This window comes from Paramisgurnus dabryanus, chromosome 7, assembly GCF_030506205.2.
Source record: "Paramisgurnus dabryanus chromosome 7, PD_genome_1.1, whole genome shotgun sequence".
Classification (NCBI taxonomy): Eukaryota; Metazoa; Chordata; class Actinopteri; order Cypriniformes; family Cobitidae; genus Paramisgurnus; species Paramisgurnus dabryanus.
The window spans coordinates 32,317,844-32,338,572 of record NC_133343.1 but is presented as its reverse complement, the minus strand read 5'-3'; the positions used below and the strand labels follow the sequence as shown (position 1 = coordinate 32,338,572).

Genomic DNA, 20,729 nt, shown 5'->3' with positions numbered 1-20,729 from the left:
CACTGACAGTGGCAAGGCAATCTTTATTTGAACTAATCATGTCAATTTATGTAGAGTGTCTTAATAAAATAAAACCGGCGTCTCTAGCGACGATTTGCCTACTATATAAGGCCACATTACATTTATTAAAATGCATTACATTATATGAAAACAAAAATCAAACAGTTAGAAATTGTGAGGGGAGGTTTTTAAAGAGAGAGACAGAGAACTGAAAGAGAAAGACCAGAGAGAGAGAGAGAGACAGAGACGCACTTCGTCTTGTGCCTGGGCCCATTTCTCAAAATTGCCATATTCACCACAAATTAAATGATATGCAAAAATCATCCATTTAGTCTACCTAAATAAACGTTTTCATGTAATTCTTACTCAGTTTGCAAGTGTAACTGTGTTACTATGGTTACCAATGTTTATAGTAGCGGATTAATTTCTAACTGTAATCAAACTGACTGGAACTACCTGTGCATTAAACGGTCACCTTCCAGCCAATCAGAATCAGGTATTTAAACAGACCATGGTATAAATGGACATTAAACACGCAAAAATCTTTCTTTTTAGTTAAAAACTCATGAAACAGCATTTCATTTCAAATTTTACTCTCCAAATGCAGTCCCATGCAAAGCACTGGTCCACAGTCTAGTTAGTTATATTTACTAAAATAATTCAAGTAGTTCAACACAAAATTATTAAGTTAATTTCCTTTTTACAAATTTAAGCAGATTTCACATGATAAAAATTAAGTTGAATTTACTAAATAATGTGTTTAATTAGATTTACTTAAATTACTCACATTTTTGTGTTATTTTTAAGAATTTTATTTATAGAATTTATTTCGTTTTTGAAGCCATTAGTAGGTGGTAGGTTTTTTCCTGTACACAAAGTTAAGATCATTTTCTTTAATTATCTGCTCACAAATATTATTCCACGATTACTGAGTCCTGCACCCTTCAGGTGTACATGGACAAGAGCAGCTGTGAGGAAAATTAAAGTTTAAACTATCAAAACTTGGCATGCAGGATTTGCATCTATTGGCACCGCCCCACCAGGTGGGTATAAATCCCAGCAGGTGAACTCCATCATTAGCTTTTCTCTTCGGAGCAACTCAAAAACTGCTGAGACAGAAGCAGATTTTTGTGAGAGAGAGAATGTGTGGGGATATGTTGCCGTTAGAGCACTTTAGTGGTGTCCACTTACCTCTTAATTTCATTAGTCTAACCCTGTGTGCTTCATTTATCCATCTGCACAAAGAGAGATTTCCTCATAAAAGAGCTGCACGGTTGATCTGCGTCTTTTTAAACACAGCATTTCTCCTGAGGCAGCGTTTGTGGACAGGTAATGTTCCCATTGCAGAAAGATCTAAAAAACTAGACTTCCCTACCTTCAGGGTGGCCAAGTCCGAAACATCGAATGGCAGGTTCCCACAGGTAACAGTGAGAGCCTCCCCTGCAGGCAATCAACCCTTCGGGGCCTCTCACTCATCGAGTCCAAAGCCAGCTAAGATGTTGAGGGGGGTAGCGGACTAAGCAAAGACTGGATGTCTGTCTCAGAGCATAGTTCAGCTGCACTGCTGCCTTCTGGCCCTCGAATCGAGTTATGGTACCTTTCTTCCCCGAAGTTCATGAAGAGCTTGCAAGGTCTTGACCGGTTCCTTTATCCGCCCACAAGAGGTCTTGTAAGCCTTCCCCCACCACTCTCGACAGAGGGGCTACTAAAAGGTACAAGGCTGTCCCAACCGTGGAATGACCTGAAGGACCTACATAAGGGTGGTTACAATCTGGCAGCCCTTCAAGAACTGCATGTGGCCCCTGATCTGCGATGTCCACAATAGTTGTCCAGGAATGCCATCCCTGGCTGTGCCTGGCCGATATGAAGAATGTGGATAAGAGTCTCCCATTTCCCAGGCCGGCCTCTTCGGTGATGCAGTTGAGAGCTTTGCCCAGCAGTTATCGGCCACCCTGAAGCAGACAAAGGCAATAAAAAACATAATGCCTCACAGATGACGCGCTGCTACCACCTGTCCATTGACAGCAGTGTCTCTGTCTGCTTTCCGCCATGGACCTTCCACCAGTGGCTGCCCCCCTTCCCATGCAGCCCCAGCTGCAACCACCATTGAAGTGGCATTGTGGAACTGGTCACAAGCAGAGTGCCCCGCCCGTCCAGACCGGCGTAAACTCGACAGAAAACGCAAGAGCAAGCGGACCTGAGACCAGCAACCCGGAGATGGCGAGGACTGCTCTCGGGGAGATGGTGACCGCACCACTCTCTCCCCTGGAGAAGGGCCAGGTGGAGAATCTTTGATTCTGTTTTTTTTCTGTTTAGCAGACTCTTTAGCCAATACCCACTTTTTACCAAAAGAGCAGTTTCCTATTCCTTCTCCAGGTCATGGGGGTGGGTCTGCAGAGTGATTGGGGTGGACGTGCATGGACGTTTGAAGAGCATAATGCAGCATCTTCACGATCCGTCTGTTTATTCGCGGAGCCAAGTGAGTGTAACCATATTCGGCTCTGCCCGGCTGACCCACTTTTGGTACGTCTGTGATACCTTTAGCCTCACACAATATCTGGGAGCCTGTTTAGAGTTTCCCAGCCCATCGCGGTGGCTTCTTCACACCATCAAACTCAGCTATGTGATTCCGTTTGGCCGATGCCCCCCACAAGAATTCAGGCACCCTTTTAATTTCAGGGAAAGATGCAGATGCTTATTTCTTACATGCAGAGATCACTGTCCTACTGCGAAGGACACAATATAGCCGGTCCATCCAGCAGAGATGAGGTCAGGGTTATACAGCCCTTACTTCATAGTAGCCAAGAAAGGCAGTGGGTTAGGACAGATCCTGGATCTGCACTCCACAGGACTGGTTTGCAGCCATCTACTTGAAGGACGCGTACTTTCATGTGGAGTCTCTCTACGCTTTGCATTCGAGGGGCAAGCATATCAGTACATATTTACATATCATTCACCTCTACATATCAGTACCCTTTGGGCTTTCCTTGTTCCCCCGTGTCCTGTTTGGGTCTTCGGGTGCAGAGGATCTCTTATCTCTGTATGATATTGGATTTGTACGAACTTACTGTCACGAACAGGGAGCCCCAGCGAGTGGTGACTCCACCCCCAGATGATCCAGCAGATTAGGAGACCTGGAAGAACTGTCTGCATCTCCGGAAAAGTCTCATTGCCAGCTGTTTTATTGCCTGACCAAGAAAACTCTCGGCACGGATGCACTGGCACATAGCTGGCCTTAGGGTCATCACAAATACGCATTCTCCCAAGTGAGCCTTCTTGCACAGACATTGTGCAAAGTTAGGGTGGACGAGGAGTTGGTCCTACTAGTAGCGTCTTTCTGGTCCACCAGGACTTTCCCAAAATCACGCTCCTCGCGACAACCCCCCCCCCCCCCAGCAGATTCTCCTGAGGAAGGACCTTCTTCTTTGGACAAGACGCGGAGTGACTTACCCTCACAGGTAGTTAACACAATCACTTGGGCGCAAGCACCAAGACATGCTTATGTGCTGAAGTGCACGGTACATGGACCGAACTCTAAGCTTTAGGAACTCAGACCAGCTCTTTGTCTGTTTCAGAGGTCAGCAAAAGGAAAAAGCTGTCTCCAAGCAGAGGGAGTCACACTGGATAATGGAAACCATTGTTCTGGCATACCAAATGCAGGGCCTCCAGTGATTGCAGGTGCACTCTACTAAGAGTATTGTGTCTTCCTGGGCATTGGCGCCTCACAGACAGACATTTGTAGAGCTGTAGGCTGGTTGACATCTTATACATTTCACTTGATTCTATAGTGTTCATGTCGAGCTGGTTTCCTCACGTGTTCTCATCTCTAACAGGTAGAAACACTGAGAGCCCTGGCTATTGTGTCTGCTTGTAGCACCATTGTGGTGCTAGATCAGTGCCAAAAATCCTTTATTATAGAATATGATACTTCCTCCAACGCCCTTGGCCGTCAGACATGGCGGAGCAAAATGAAGTAAAAACTAAGCCCATGTTTTTCCCACAGCAGAGTTATCTCTGGGGTCTCTGTTCCTGTGTAGTCTCATTAGAAAGCCAGCTCAAAGACCTCATTATGCAGTAAAACCCTATGCGGTTATTCCATATTGTAAAGTGGCACCTAAGAAACCCCCAAGGGATGTTTCTTCCACAGTGTTCCTTGGTACCGCCAAGCGACAATGCTTCCCAGTGTTGCCTACTTGGACTGAGTGGGTTTTATTGGAACAGCAATGACTGACCTTCTCTGCATAAGGCCCTGTTTCACCTACATAAAGCAAGGGGTGGAAGTCTTATGCAGGGCACTGGAAGGGGAAGCCTTTCCTGGCACTTTGGTGGGGTTTACCACATCATCTATCATGACGTGACGCCGTAGTGACCGACTGAAAGATAATTTCTTGGTTACAAATGTAACCCTTGTTCCCTGAAAATAGGGAACAAAGAAATCATGTCCCGTCACACGATCACTGTACCACTGCTGAGGTGGTCTATGCTTGGCTTCTCAGCAAAAAAATAGTGATGCAGTTCCCCTGCTGGGATTTATACCCACCTGGCAGGGTGGTGCCAAGAGATGCATAATACTGCATGCCAACATTCATTGGCTCTTTTACATAAAATTGAAGATAATTGGTCTCTCTAACTTAAGCGAGTTTCAAATTTGTGTATCTCCATTCCCTACCTTCAGGGAACAAGGGTTACATCCGTAACTGAGATGTTATTCTAAACCCCGGGATAACAGAATCCTGGAATATTTGTTTTACACTGTTCATACCTGTGTCTCCAACCCTGCTCCTACATCCTTGTCTGTAATTATGCTTCAGCTGTGTTTAATTGGGGTCACAACATTTTAACCCTGCTTAAGGAGGGCTAACCCTGCTTCTAAAAAGATATCCCAGGGTTAAGCACAGTGTAAAAAGCCATGAAGTATGAGGAAATAAGTTAAGTTAAAAATAAATGAAAGTGTAGATTACAGCATTATTAATTTTGACGCGTTGAGCATTAAAATCAACCACATGACTGTTGTTTATTTAATTTTCATTCTTTATTTACTTTAAAATTACATTGATTTTACAACACAATGCAGATGTTGTGCAAATGCCATTATGTCACAATTAAGCAGCATGAAACAAGTCATTAAACAAAACGTAAATAAACATAAATGCCATTTCAGATGTAACTTCCATCTCATTACTCTGATTGAATTAATTGATATATGTATTTTACATAAAAGTTGGTCAATACTTTTATTTTACCCCTGCTTATAATTCTTATAAGTATTACTTATAAAATACTTATAAATAATTACCATTGGCTTTAACTGGCTGGCAAAGTATTATAATTCAGAACAAGAAAACATGTTTATCATAGACAAGCTTTATTCAAGGCCTTGTCTATGTGAGATACATAATAAATATAGACAAACAACAAAGAAACGTCATTAGCTCTATTAACAGTGGCTTCCCAACTGCTTTCTCATCTTTCCACTAACAATCTTTTTGAGCCACTTCAGTCTGGATTCCGTAAACTCCACAGTACGGAAACAGCGTTAGTTAAGGTTACTAATGACTTGTTGATGGCTTCTGATTCTGGTTGTTTATCTATTCTGATTCTTCTTGATCTTACTGCCGCCTTTGACACTATAGATCATTCTATTTTAATCACCCGGTTAGAGACTATATTTGGCGTTTCTGATTCTGCATTACAGTGGTTTAAGTCCTACCTCTCTAATCGTAAGCAGTGTGTTGTGATGGGTGACTGCAAGTCTGAGGTCGGTATGGTGCAATCGGGTGTTCCTCAAGGATCAGTCTTGGGCCCATTGCTTTTTAATATTTACATTTTCCCACTTGGCCAGCTTTTAAAGTCACTTGGTCTTAACTATCACTTTTATGCCGATGATACTCAGATTTATATACATTCAAAACCTGATACCACTATGACTGTGTCTTTTCTTTCTCAATGTCTTATTGATATTAAGAAATGGATGTCTGACAATTTTCTGTGTCTAAATAGTGACAAGACAGAAGTGATACTTGTTGGTTCACCTCATCAGTTGCGCAAAGCAGAGTCCATAACATTATGTGTGGATGGCTCTGCTTTGCAATTCCAAACTAAATAAAAAAATTTGGGGGTGATTTTTGACGCCAATTTAACATTTGATGATCATGTTCGTAATACTGTTAAAACAATCATTTTTTCATCTTAGAAACATTGCCAAACTGCGTCCTATGCTGACTTTCTCTGTGGCTGAAAAGTTAATCAACACTTTTGTTTTTTCACGTATTGACTACTGTAATGCCTTGCTGGCTGGAGTTCCTAAAGCTACCCTAAACAAACTACAGTTGGTACAAAATTCTGCTGCTAGAATTCTGACTGGGACCAGTGCAAGGGAACACATTACACCTACCCTGGAAAAATTGCACTGGCTCCCTGTCAGTTTTCGTATTGATTTTAAAATCCTTTTGCTCACCTATAAGGCCCTAAACAATTTGGCCCCTCAATATCTGTGTGAGCTTTTAACCCCTTACACTCCTACACGTGCCCTACGCTCTACTGAAGCTGGTCTTTTAACTGTCAAAACAACACGCCTAAAAACTATGGGTGATCGGGCTTTTACTTGTGTGGCTCCTAAATTGTGGAATTCCTTGCCCTCAGAGATCAGGAATGCAGAATCCCTGGGTATTTTTAAATCCCACCTTAAAACGTACTTTTTTAGAGTAGCTTTTATGTGATTACTTTGTATTTGTATGTTTAGTTTTAATACCTGTCATGTTATGTGCACTTTTTAATTTCCTCTCTTTTTATGTGACGCGCTTTGAGATGCTGCTTTTAAAGGCGCTATATAAAATAAAGTTATTATTATTATTATTATTATTTATTCCCCTGTCTTACAAATATAAGAATGCAAAAAAGCATCCACCCCCAGGTTCACCAGCCCCAAGACAAATTCAGATGTCTATATAAATGTGATACTTTTCCTCTATTAAGCAAATGAACAATCTACTAAACAAAGTAAAAAGGTAAGCTCTCTCTTTTGTATTTACATTCATACTAATAAACACTATCAGATGTCCTTAATGCTTTCTGCTTCTTCACAGATGAAACCCATTGGGATGAAAAAGAAAACATCATCTTAGTCATCTCATCGCTTAATTTTGCTAGACATTTTGTGGAGTCAAACCAAGAACTACAAGACGAAAGTGTAACCTGCAACATATTTTTCACTTAAGTTTAAACTAATGCTAAAGGACAATGAACTCTACAACACTTCAAAACATTTTACCAGACAGATATGTTGAGTTTTTTGTGAACAATTTCACTATTGTTTTTCTTGGGATCATTATTAACTCTATCAACGGAGTATTTGTGTTTACATTTTTCAGAAGTTCATTTTTCTACAATGACCCGAGATACATATTATATATTCATCTGGTTATCAATGACATGCTCATGGTTTTTTTATCTGTAATTCTTACTGTGATGGCTTCTGCAGCGACTAATGTTTCTTTACCCATCTGTATTATAATGTTAACGATCGCCTCCACAACTCATAAGAATACTCCATTGACTTTGGCTGGTATGGCCATTGAGCGTTACATTGCCATCTGTAAACCGCTGCATCATCCTCAGATCTGCACTGTACGCCGGACCTACATCCTCATCTCTCTCATATGGGGCGTTGGAGTTTTACACGGATTGTCTGACATGATTTTGTTTTTTATTCTTCGCCCTTTATCTATTTTTGCAACTGTTTTCTGTAGTGCGCCAAGACTGTATAGCACACCCTACCATGAAGAACTGAGCAAAGCTATGAATGGACTTTATACATCTGTTGTGTGGCTGATTCTTGTGTTTACATACTGTAAAGTTTTGGTTACGGCCAGAAGAGCCGATACTGATAAATCCTCAGCTAAAAAGGCCCAAAGCACCATCCTGTTACATGGACTACAGCTGATGCTCTGTATGTTATCTTACATCACTCCTGTTATAGACAGGATTTATGTTTTAATGTTACCTGCTTATCGAGCAAAACTGATATTTTTAAATTACATCCTAACAAACTTATTACCGCGATTGCTCAGCCCTCTGATTTATGGTGTACGGGATAAACATTTTTATAGACGCATAAAAGGACTTTTTACATGCAAATTACTTATTGTTAAAGTTGAATCAACCAAGCATTAAGCAAAAAGAATATCTTTAGATAAGTACTGTAATTCTAATTTATATTAGAAATGTTGTTAGATTTGTGTTACTGTGGTATTCATACATTCTTGGAAGATTAACATTTTAAAAGTCAAGTGTAAAATTGCTTGAAAATTTTTGAAAAAATTGAAAGCATTTGTAGCTTTATGCCCACATTTTTTAAGCTTAATGCTTAAATATAATCATATTTATTTAGGATGTGTTTCAAAATACAGGCTAATTTTTTTTCAATAAAAAGATATATAAGATCTTTTGGAATTTTGATCTTATTGAATAAAAGATAATAAACTTTAAAACATGCACAAATATAAGCATGGATGAACGTTCTGTGCTCATGTAAATGTTAAACTTGTAAGGGATGAAGGCAGCCATAGTGTCCTGTTACAAAAATAATATTTGTTGAATGATGCTTATATTAAATCTAAATCCATATGTTAAGAGGTTTTCTATAAATGTTGTATAATAACCAAAATTTTGCATCAACCCGTTATATACATGTTCCTATAGGCTGTCAGGGGTCAACAAATGGTCCCTAGCTGTAAAGTAAACCATTTAAAGGGGGTGCGGCCCTATAGTGACAGCTTGGAAGTATTTCTTTTTTGACATTTTTTTCTGACAGTGTACAGGTTGCATGTTATGTCTCTTTTATTACATTATATTCATTTATGCATTTGGCAGACCCTTTTCTCCAAAGCCACTTACAGTGCATGACCTTTTGCCCTGTTAAAACAATGCATACCATTGAGCTATACAGGAGCACTTATCTAAATCAAAAACTGAGGTTGAAACTAAAAATGGGTGGATGAAAATATTATCTGAGACAACTGAAAATGAAGAAAACACTGTTATCATCAGGGGCGATTCTAGGATTTTTATTTTTGGAGGGCTTAGTAAGGTTATGCCTATATACGAACAATGGTAGAGAATTAAATAGGGTTACCGGGGGGGGGGGGGGGGGGGGCCAAGGCTACTTTACATAGTCCATGAAAGAAAACAATGTGCAACCTGTGGATTACTAAACTCTAAGAATTTTAGGTAATTTTGCATAGGCCTATTGAAATAAAAATGGATTAATCTTTGTTACAAAGTCACGATTAGCCAGTCCAAGCAGTGAATGATTTTCTCTTTTTCTTTTTCTTTTTTGACTAAATGTCAACTAACTTTTAATAATTTGCAACTATACGTCAACTAACTGTCCTAAGAGTATTAGTAGACTGTAAGGCTTGGGGTTAGGAAAGAGGTTTGGGTTAGTGGAATAAGTTGACACGCACCTGCAAAGATACTTATAGACAGTTGAATGTCTGTTGAGATATCATCGCAATAAAGTGTTAGTAGATATTAAGCAGACAGTCTACAAATTCTCTAAAGATTGGTAGATGATAAGTCGTTGCAAAGTTACTTATAATTAATAAAATGTCTATAAAGTGGACTATCGAAAGAAGTGTTACCTTCTTTTCTTATTTAGTTACCTTTAATGACAGAGACTTCAAAAGTACGCTGTAAAAAATGCAGCATGAATTTCACTTGGTTTTGCAAGTTAATTCAACATAATATTTAAGTTTTGACAAGTAAATAGTTGACATAACTTATGAAAACAGTTTGAAATTGTTAAAAGTATTTTTTTAAATATGTGTTGATTTGGAAAAAATGCAGAATTAAGTGTACTACTGTTTAAGATCAAATGCAATAAAATGTTTACATTTGGTTAAGATAATCAGTTGTTTGTGATGCTTACTACACTCAAAAAAATGATTTATTGGATGAACTCAATAAAATTGTGGGCAGGATTTCCATCCAATATGAATGTGTACCCCTAACTCATAAAAAACTCCTTTACACAATTAAAATATATTGAGTTGGCCCAACTCAATTTAAAGTAAATGGCAATACTCAATTAGTTGCCTCAACTCAATTTAGTGTAGTCTGAAGAACTCAATGTAGTGTAGTCTGAAGAACTCAATTCTTTTATTTTATATATAACATTTTTATATCATACTAATTAGCATAAGCACATGTTAGCATGCTTATGCTAATAACATATGATACTTTGGATGAGCATTTGAGAAGAGACTGATCTCCAAACAGGCATAAACACTGTTAATGCTCATTGAGAGAAATATGTCCCATCCACAACCTAACCACAAGCGCCACTCTTCTGCATGATGGTAACCAAACAATTTGAAAAAATATAACACAAACGCTTCTAAATCAATAAGATAAACCGACATTTAACACTATTAAGTCTTTCTCTCTACCTAAAAATGCATAAAATAACACTTAATTTAAAAAAATGACTCTCCAAAAGCAGTTGCATGCAAAGCATGCTGGGAAATTCTTTTTCCTGAACCCAAACTCAAACTAATTGTGTTAACGCAATTAAAAAGAAATCAATAAATTATTGTACATATTTATTTTGTGTTATACTAATTAAATATATATACTTATTGCTCTTAATGAGGTATTTTACATTTATTGAACACAATTTTATTGTGTCATGTCTAAGAAGGGCTTGAATCATTTTTTTGAGTGTAGATAGCTATGCTGTGAAATTGTCTGTAGACAAAAAAGGCAGCAGTCCAGTTCAACACAGTTAATATCATCATTATACAGTAAAAGATCACTTCAATAAAAACATGGCTTGAGTTTTGAGCCCAATCTATTGGGCTTAAACTTTATTCACTCCTTTATTTACTTTATTGGAGTATTCTACAAAAGCCCCCCTATTATGGCCTAACGACGCTGTGACGAAGCAGACATGTTAGGTTCCATTTGCAACTGTTTATTGATGTAAACACTCAGCAGTCAGCAAGTAAACAGTGGGCAAGTCCAGATAATCATAAACGTAAACACAATCCAAGATCGGGGCAGGCAGATATCATTCATATACGTTACACAGTCCAAGATCGGGGCAGGGAGAAAGCAGTCGTAATCGATAAACAGTCCAATGTCGGGGCAGGCGGCAATCAGCAATAATCCAAGAGACAGTCCAATATAAATAACCAGTAAAGCAAACACGGGTAAACAAGGGTAAACTCTCAGAAATGCTGCTAGGGGCAAACAAGACTTCGCGAAGACAGAAGCTGTGTCCCAATTCAAGGGCTGCAACCTTATGAGCATTCGACCTTAAAAGGTGAGCACTCGGTCTTTCAAGGTGGAAGCCTCAGAAGTTCGCGAATAGAACTAAAAATGAGACGGTCTAACCTTCGGAGGACCCATAATTAGCGTCACCTGCTGCACGCGCCCACCTGCACGTTTCTGACTTATTAAAATAAATATGACATCAGAAAAATCATTAATTTATTTTAGAAATATGACACGTTGATGTATATTAAACTATTCAACAGTATACCAAATGAATCAACCTTATAAATATACGCAACATAAAAAGAATATTATTAACATAACTTATAATACTAAAACAGTGACAAGAAAATTTTTTTCTGATAAATACACTTTTATTTGATAAAGGTTTTAAATGTTTATTTTAGAATATCCACCCATTATATGCAGCCGTTGCAGACGCGCAATGACTCTTGGGATATCCTCGGCTGTTAAGGATCCATTCGTTCTATCCTTAACAGCGCGGAGAAATGAGGACGCATTTTGAGGCTTCATTCTAAGCATCCTTTGAATTGGGACGGCCTTACTGGCCTTAAGTCGCGCTGCTGTGACGCAATCGGTCTTAAAATACGTCCTTAAAAGGTCGCAGCCTTTGAATTGGGACAAGCTAGAGTGGCCGAGTCCCAGGTTAAATAGACCCGCTGATACGCTACAGCTGGTGTGTAATCAGCGGGTCACAGTGCATTATGGGGAATGTAGTTCAGTACGCGGGTGAATGAGAAGTACCGGGAGCGTTAACGCTGACATCCGTCACAGACGCCCATGGTTATCATTATTTGTAAACAGGCTTTTTAAAAATTCAATACTATGAATGCAAAAGCTAATGTTAGAATGGACTGAAGTGCCCTCAGGACAATGACTAACTCATTTAATATTCATGATTTCCACCCTAATCCCAAATCATTAAAATCATATGAACATGCATTAGCACTGCATTAAAACTCAGAGAAGCAGCACAAAGCCACATATTTAGATACAGATACACACTAAGGTAAGTCCATCTACAAAACAACTGAAACTGAATGGATTTCGAATTTAAATAAGTGTATCGTGGAGAAAATATATAGAAATATGAACATATATTTTTAGAAACATATTTCTTGTTAAGAATAAAATAAGATTCATTGAATTTAAAATGATTTATACTATATATATATATATATATATATAGAAAAACTTTTCCTAAGACTGGGTCTGACTGGACCTTCCTCATATTAACCAGTGCTTTATATTGTTTTTTCTAGATCCTCGCTTGAAAACACCTGGAAAATGAACTTATCTAATTATGTGGATGGTTATGAGGAAGCTTTAGTTAAAAACATTTTTACAGTTTTTCTTGGACTTATCATTAATTCTATTAACGCAATGTTTGTGGTCACTTTCTTTGCCAATCCAATATTTTCAAGAGACTCCAGATATATTTTATACATTAACCTTGTAATGAATGACATGATTATGATCTTTGTGTCAGTAGCGCTCTATGTGATGAGCTACACTTTACAACTTGTTAATTTCCAATTTTGTTGCACATTGTTGATTCTTGCTGCAACTACCTTTATGATAACTCCATTGAATCTGGCTGGCATGGCCATTGAGCGTTTCATTGCAATCTGTAAACCTCTGCACCACCATCAGATTTGCACACCACAAAGGACCTACATCTTTATTAGTTTTTTATGGTGTGTAGGAGCCATACCTTCACTGGCAGATGTCATTATTTTATTTTTAACCCAATCTGCATCTTTCCTCAGGTCTCCTGTTTTTTGCTACTCACCAATTGTGTTTCCTACCAAACTCCATCAGGATCGTACGACTTATTCACAAGTCATTTATATGTCATTAGTGTGGTTCATTTTGATTTATACTTACTGCAGAGTTTTGTTTACAGCAAAAAAGGCAACTTCACAAGGAGCAGCAAATAAGGCTCGAAACACAATACTGTTGCATGGTGTGCAATTACTTCTTTGTATGCTGTCTTATATTACACCAGTTTTGAATTTTCTTATCCTATCTCATTTACCTGCATATAGAACTACTTTAATTTTTTTAATTTATCTGCTCACAAATATTATTCCAAGATTACTGAGTCCTTTGATTTATGGTGCTCGTGATCAGAAGTTTGCAAAGAAAATAAGGGAACGCTTTACATGTAAAGTCTTTTTTTTAAAGATTGTGCCATCATGAACAATTTCATTTAGTCAAATAAAGTGAAATTATTAATAAATTATTTAAATACATTTTATTATTATTTATTTACCAGAATTCTTTTCAACAATTGTCCGTAACTTAAGTGCTTTTATGACAATGATATATAATGTATTATGTATCGGTGTGTACAAATGATAGGCAATTGAAATCAAATTTAACAGTAATGAATTGTTGATCAATGTTCATAATTGTAAAAGTTTATTGTAAATATTATGGGATGTTTCGTGATTACCAGTGTTCTGTCTCAATCCTATATCTTATCCCCTTACATGTTACTCGCATACAGTATGTAATTCCAGAGAGAAAGAGCAACTCTTTATTTTAATTGAATGTGCGTTTTCCTGTGTTTTGTATTGCTTATGTATAGCAGCATTTCAGAGATGGACTGTGTGTGTTTCTCTGTGTATGACTGCCATTTCACATAATGTCAAATGTCAATATTGTTACTCTACCGTGTTAACACAGAATTAACTACAGTAAATCATGATTTTTAGCTACATAAGAGCCTTTTACAAAGTTTGGACACCAAATGTACTTTCAATCTACAGTATACTGTTAAAAAATAGTCAAAATATGTACCCCAGCTGTGACTGGGGCAGTACCCTTTAAAAAGGCCCCTGAAATGTACCATTAGGTACAGATAGGAATATATTCGGTACCATTATGTGCCTTTGAGATACTAATACTGCATGTACCTTTCAGGTGCTAATTTGTGCATCTTTGAATATATTTCCTTTAAATATAGATTTTTGTGATATAAAGTTTTAAGAGTTAATAATGTTTTTTCCACTTTTATTGCTTATTTAGACTTGCGGTTTGGCGCATTTAGCTCGAGTTTATTTCAGTAATATTGCTGTTTTTCCGGTAATAATAATACAATTTACATGTCAATTCTGCTTCCTTATCTGTTAATTCATTTCATTATGCTGTTATGTTAGGTTATGTTTAGATATGTATTGCCATATGAGACGTTTACTGCCGTTAGCTATATGAATACTCTCGTCTAATATTCAAATCATATGTGGAATAATGTGTGCATCTTTGAATAACTGTAAGAATACAGTTCCTTTGAAAAAAATTGTGTCAAAATTTTGAGAAATAATAATTTTGTGAGGATATTTATTGCCAGATATTAAACATTTATTGCCATTGAATACTCTCGTCTACAGTATAATATGGAAATCACATAATAGAAAATACGGTATTTAATGTGGTATACTGCAAAGTTACCCTGCTAATTTGTATTTATGATATCTGTGGAGATAAATAAACCTTTAAAATCTCTAGCCTGGTGATCAGGACATGAATGGATCAAATCATCAGATTTGCAAACATCCTTAATCCACACTTACTAGTCTATCAAATGATATCTAAAGTATGTTGTTTTGTAAAAAAAAGATGCTTTATTATATTGTTTATGCGTTTTTCCGTAGTATGTGTGAAAGCACAACGGGTGCTTGACGGATCCGACTGCATATGTACTGCAATAAACAGGCGTTCAACGGCTTTTTACGTCAAAGGCTGACAGGCTATGCCATTTGTGGAGGGGCCGCTCACTGATCCCCCTATATTTTTGAAAATTCTAGACATGGTTGGAATGGGTTGAGCAGTTTTATATACTGTGTTGAGCAGAGAGGCTGCACAGTTTGACCAGCGGGAAGCAAATCAGGCCGCTAGACGGTGTTCCTATATAACTCGCAATGTATAATTAATATCAGACCGGCCCTCGCGGCCTCAAAACACTACCGGCCCACCGGGAAAAGTCCAGACTCTCTCGATTCCCAATCCGCCACTGCTCGGGAGTCAGTTAGAATATTTTTTTGTTAGAATATTTAAGGAGTCAGTTACAGAAACTTAAGGGTGAAATGGGTTAATAATATATTCATAATAAATTACACTGTTTTGTCAACTGTGCGTTCTGATTTCCTGACGTTAGTGGGTACAAGTCACATGGAAAATACAGTTGTTTAAATTTAAAGCAAAGGGTGTGGTTGTATCCAACCCCGCGCCATCCGGTCTCCGTCGTTGCTTCGATGGTACACAAGGTCTACACTTAAAGCAGATGAGGGTTGTTTGAAGGTGTAAGTTTGTATGTGCACACTTGGCTTTCATTAACTTTCATTAACACAGTTTCCACTCACCATTTGAATGCTCAGATTATTCATTTTATTTACCATGTTGTTTGCTTTGTTGGTAACAGCATAGCCTCGTGATACTGTCACCTGACCTGAAGGCAACACCTGTCACCTGAAGGAAGGTTCCTACCTATATTTCCTCATTATACAAGAGTGAACCCTAGTGGACACCTTTACAAAGACAAAATGGCTCTTACAAGTGTGTAATAAGAAAACAGGCGTTATCGTCTTGTTTATAGGCGCATATAACTAACATCCTCTTTAAATAACAAAAACAATAATGCCATTCACTTTAGACTTGAGACCCGGTTTTAGTTGGTCAATGGCTAATGTGGCATTCACACCAGACACGAAATAGGTGGCAACAGTGATTTACATGTTAAGTCAATGCAAAGATGCAAATAGGCATCCTGCGACGCGGTACGCGCGAATGGCCATTCTGTCTAAAGACAGGGTCCTAAAAGAGGTCTAGAACCGGCTCCAACAATGAGTGCGTTTACATGCACAGAATAAGCGGATAACTATTAAAAATCTGCTTATTATAGAAAACTGTTTTCATGCGTTTACATGTAAATCAATAAGTCGGCTATGCAGTCAACTGCGTTTACATGGGACTTGGAGAATTATCAGTTTTCTCGCAGGCAGTGACGTCACCGCCTATAGTACATAATAGTCGATCAAAAAGCCGACGGCATATCTGTCTTAAGCTGTACTGTTGTATCTCTCCTCGTGTCTGCAGAACCTGTAAATGTAACATGAGCTTTTATTTTCACAGTTTCTCTGCCAACTGCTTTAGTCGAGTGGAGACTTTTATGCGTTACCTTGCGCTTACTTCCGCGTGTGACGTTTATCTTTCATACGCGGAGACATGCGCAGATGGACAAAACCGTGAGAAAGCGGGTTAAGGTGTTTACATGCCACGCGAAATCGGCGTAATGAGCAAAAAACTACCTGTGCCGATCGGTTTTTGCTTACGCTGTTTATGGGCTTTCCCCGATTATAGAAAACCGCTTTACGCGTTTACATGACCCCACGTGTTATCAGTTTATTAAGCATAATCGGCGTAAGACTGTGCATGTAAACGCACTCAATGCGCTTGAACAAACCTCTTTTTCAGACACATTGCGTGGGCGCAAATGCATTTGCTTTTTAAACAACGTGACACTGATAATAACTGCCCGGGCTGAAACTAGCAACTATGATGACTAGCTTAGGATTTTTGGCAAAAAAAGTCATTTAAATTTAAAATACAATGTCACAGGTCACCAGTCATAGCAGTGAATGATTTTCTCTTCTTCTTTTCTTATTTAATTAACTTTAATGACTTCAACAGCTTGGCCTAAGATTGAATGTAAAATGTTTTACATTCTGTTAAGATAATCAATTGTTTACAATGATAGCGTACTTACTACAGGGCTCCAGACTGCCACCAAATTGTGGCATTTTGCCACCAAAATTTTAGAGTGTGCCACTGAATTTTACATCCAGTCGCACAAATGCGACCAGTAAATTTGATCTTTTTTTCTGATGTGACACTGAATTTGAAACAGCACATTGTACTTTCTGCATCTTTCATCAAAGTATGTATTAGTAATACAGTGGAAATTTGTAGTAATGTGATTATTTGGTTAGCATGTTGATTTACGGTGTGTGCCCCTAAATATTTTGGTTGCACCCCTAAAATTTTCAGTTGGGGGCCACTGTGCTCCTAGTAAAAAAAGTTAGTCTGGAGCCCTGCACTATGATGCTGATACATGTTTATTTGTATTTGTCCGTAAACCAAAAAGACACAAACATAAACTCATTTTGCTCTGTACACGCATGCTATTTTTGGGTAGGAACCCCTTTGCCGCGTACACGATGCGCGACGGGTTTTCCAGTTCAAGGCGATGGTCCAGTCCAACACAGTTAATCTCATCATCATACAGTAAAAAGATCACTTCAATAAAAACATGGCATTTATGTACATGACCGTTTATCTGAATGTAGTGCTATCAGTGATATTTCCCCATCAGTTATGTATGTAGGGGTATTTCTGTGGACAATTTATGCTAACAGCTGTTTATAACTCTTACAGGTCTGCACCCCTCTCATCAGTACAAAACTATGAAGTGGAAAAACATATTCACACTTTTTGGACAAAGTTATATGGTGACATGAGGAGCTTTGTTGTGTATCAGTTTCTTAGTTTATACAAGTTAAGTTTTTGAATAGGGTTTGTTTCCAAATAAACTGAATATGTTCTACTGACCTTCATTTCTATTTTGATTATATTGTTAACTTCTTAATAAACCACAAACAAACATTTATACATTTATCCTCACATTCTTTACTGTAGTTCCTTTCTCACATTCCTGCCTAAAGGCTCATTATGCAGCTCATTATGCAAGTCTTTTGTTGCTCAGCTGTCAATCAATCCTTCTCGCATACAAGCCCTCTAAACAAAAAGTGTCTTACAATTTCTAAATTAATATAATGTTTTATGTGAATGAGTGGGCAGAATGATTCACATCATTTCAAAGAAAAAACTCTAGACTGCTAGAGTCGGTTTAGAAAAGTCTTGTTAAAACATGTTTAGAATGGGTTTTGTGGACTTATATAAGTGACTTAAAAATGTAGCTTTTTCAAAAACCATGCATAAACATTTTTCTCTCAAAAATACAAACATGTACATACATGTTGCTCACATAATATTGTAGCCCAGTTTGTGCTGAACGCAGTGTTATGAGACACTTGCCATTATTATGTTTTAAAGCAACTGAAAAAATACCAAATGTAAGAGCATGTCAGAATCTCATCCACTGTCCTAAAATGGTCGGATTCCAGAGGGTTGAAGTTTAAGCCCAATCTATTGGCATAGACTTAATTCAGCTTATTGGAGTATTCCAGAAAAGCCCCCCTAAAATTGCCTAACGACTCCCATGTTTATAATTATTTGTAAACAGGCTTTATAATAATATAATAGAATGAATGCAAAAAGCAAATGTTAGAATCAATTGAAGTGCCCTCAGGACAATGACTAACTCATTTATATTCATGATCTCCACCCTAATCCCAAATCATTAAAATCATATGAACATGCATTAGCACTGCATTAAAACTCAGAGAAGCAGCACAAAGCCACATATTTAGATACAGATATACACTAAGGTAAGTTTATCTACAAAACAACTGAAACAAAATGTGAATGAGAATTTGAATAAGAAAATTGGTGGATCATGTGGAGAAATATAAAAACGATATTTTAAGAAACACAGAACTGTGCTGCCCGCACTCTCATGAAAACCCGCAAATACGAACACATCACTCCCATTCTTCAAAACCTATTTATACCCTTGTCTGTTCCATACTCTGCCGGATCATTACTTCCCTGTCTGTTCCTGTGTCTTGTATTGGATGTTCCTGTTTTACTTTTCTGCCCATTGTGTTTACTCCTTGTGTTTTGTTTCCTGTTTTGTAAATAAATGTTATTTCTATATGAACTCTGTGATTGCTTCCTGTATCCAGTCGTGACAGTACTGTATATACATATATAATTTTTTGTATTTGTATTAGAAATGTTGTTAGATTTGACTGTGGTATATATATATATATATATATATATATATATATATATATATGATATCTCATAAACTCACTATACAGTAATCGATTCCGTGTAATGCAATACTCCAATACAACCCATGAGGTTGCGCGTGCATCGCACAATTTAAAACCTTTGAATCAGATAGCGAAGCAGTCACGTGGGTGTGTGTGAAACAAAGCTTCGGACGTCATTGGTCACATGATTTTGCCAAAACGAATCAAGCTTCGATACAAAGCTTCAATGATTTAAATAAAACTTCTCTGCATTTGGATTCTCTCGCTCTCCCTCGCTTTGTGTAAGCAGCCCTTTGTTACAGAATACTTCGCCCAACCAGAATCCAGCAGACGTTTGTGAATTCCCGCTGGCAATATGAATCCAGTGTTTGCTTTGCTTGAATTACGCCAGGGCAATTGACCGATTGAGGATTACGTCAAGGACTTCCTGGATTTGAGCTATCAGGTACACTATAATGATGACATGCTGAAGGACATCTTTTATAATGCACTTGATAGGAATTTACGCCTGAGTATGCCACGTAATGCCTCCACGTGGTCTTTGGAGAGATATATTGACTTTGCTTTACTAATGAGTAGGGATGTCCCGATCAGGTTTTTTTGCCCTCGAGTCTGAGTCCGAGTCATTTGATTTTGAGTATCTGCCGATACCGAGTCCCGATCCGATACTTCTATAATACATAAAAAAAAGAATAAAGAAGAGCGAAAAAACAGAACCAGGATGTTCCTTATGTCATGCCGCACGCATTGCTGTTTCTGTGTGGAGTCAAAAGAGTCTAACTCTGTGCCAGCGCATAACTACAGATGTGTTAAAAAATAATGAATATATAGTATATATGTTCAGGGGTTAAATTGGGGTTTGTTTTGTGGGGAGGCTCTGTTGGGAGGGAGGGTTCGAGGGGTAACATGTTTAATCCTGATGACAGCAAAGCCACTGGGTGTGCTTCAATGACATTTTGTATCTCTGATAGTATTTTATAAGTTTCAGTTTTAAAGCTGTGCCACATGTTGACCCAAACTTTAAAACCTGAACTTTAAATTATGCAAATCTATGAGTCTGACACCCTATATGCATTTGGTGCACATGTCATTATGCACAATTGATCAAACTTTGAATGAAGTTATAAGACTCAACCTCCTTGACTCATTCTAGGCATAAGATAGGCTACCCAAAAAGACTCAATTAACAAGAAAAACAACATACTGATTCAGCAATATATCTTATAAATTAGCCATAGAGATTCCCTAAGCTGGTCAGCAGTTAGTTATAAAATACCTATAGTTAGGTCGTGATTCATTTGTATAATCAAAATACATTATTTTATTAAACTATACAATCAGTTGTATCCAGTTATCTAGTTAACATTTTGTAATGAGATGAGTGACATGGCTATACATACTTTAATACTTTGTTTCTAGACTTCTATTAGGTTTTTTCGACATGGGCACCATTCTTACCTCTCTTTCTCTCTC

General features: G+C 37.8%; 3 protein-coding genes across 3 annotated transcripts in view; all 3 read left to right on the top strand.

The window, feature by feature from the left end:
- LOC141282386 (uncharacterized) overlaps nucleotides 1-20,729 on the top strand; it is a 219,013-nt gene that overhangs the window by 68,079 nt on the left and 130,205 nt on the right. The window lies entirely within an intron of this gene.
- Nucleotides 7,240-8,172, top strand: LOC135769901 (odorant receptor 131-2-like). The gene has a single exon (XM_065279423.2). The coding sequence runs from the start codon at nucleotides 7,240-7,242 to the stop codon at nucleotides 8,170-8,172; it is 933 nt and encodes a 310-aa protein (XP_065135495.2).
- On the top strand, nucleotides 12,577-13,497 carry LOC135769858 (odorant receptor 131-2-like). The gene has a single exon (XM_065279387.2). It carries the CDS (start codon nucleotides 12,583-12,585, stop codon nucleotides 13,495-13,497), a length of 915 nt encoding a protein of 304 aa, XP_065135459.2. The 5' UTR covers nucleotides 12,577-12,582.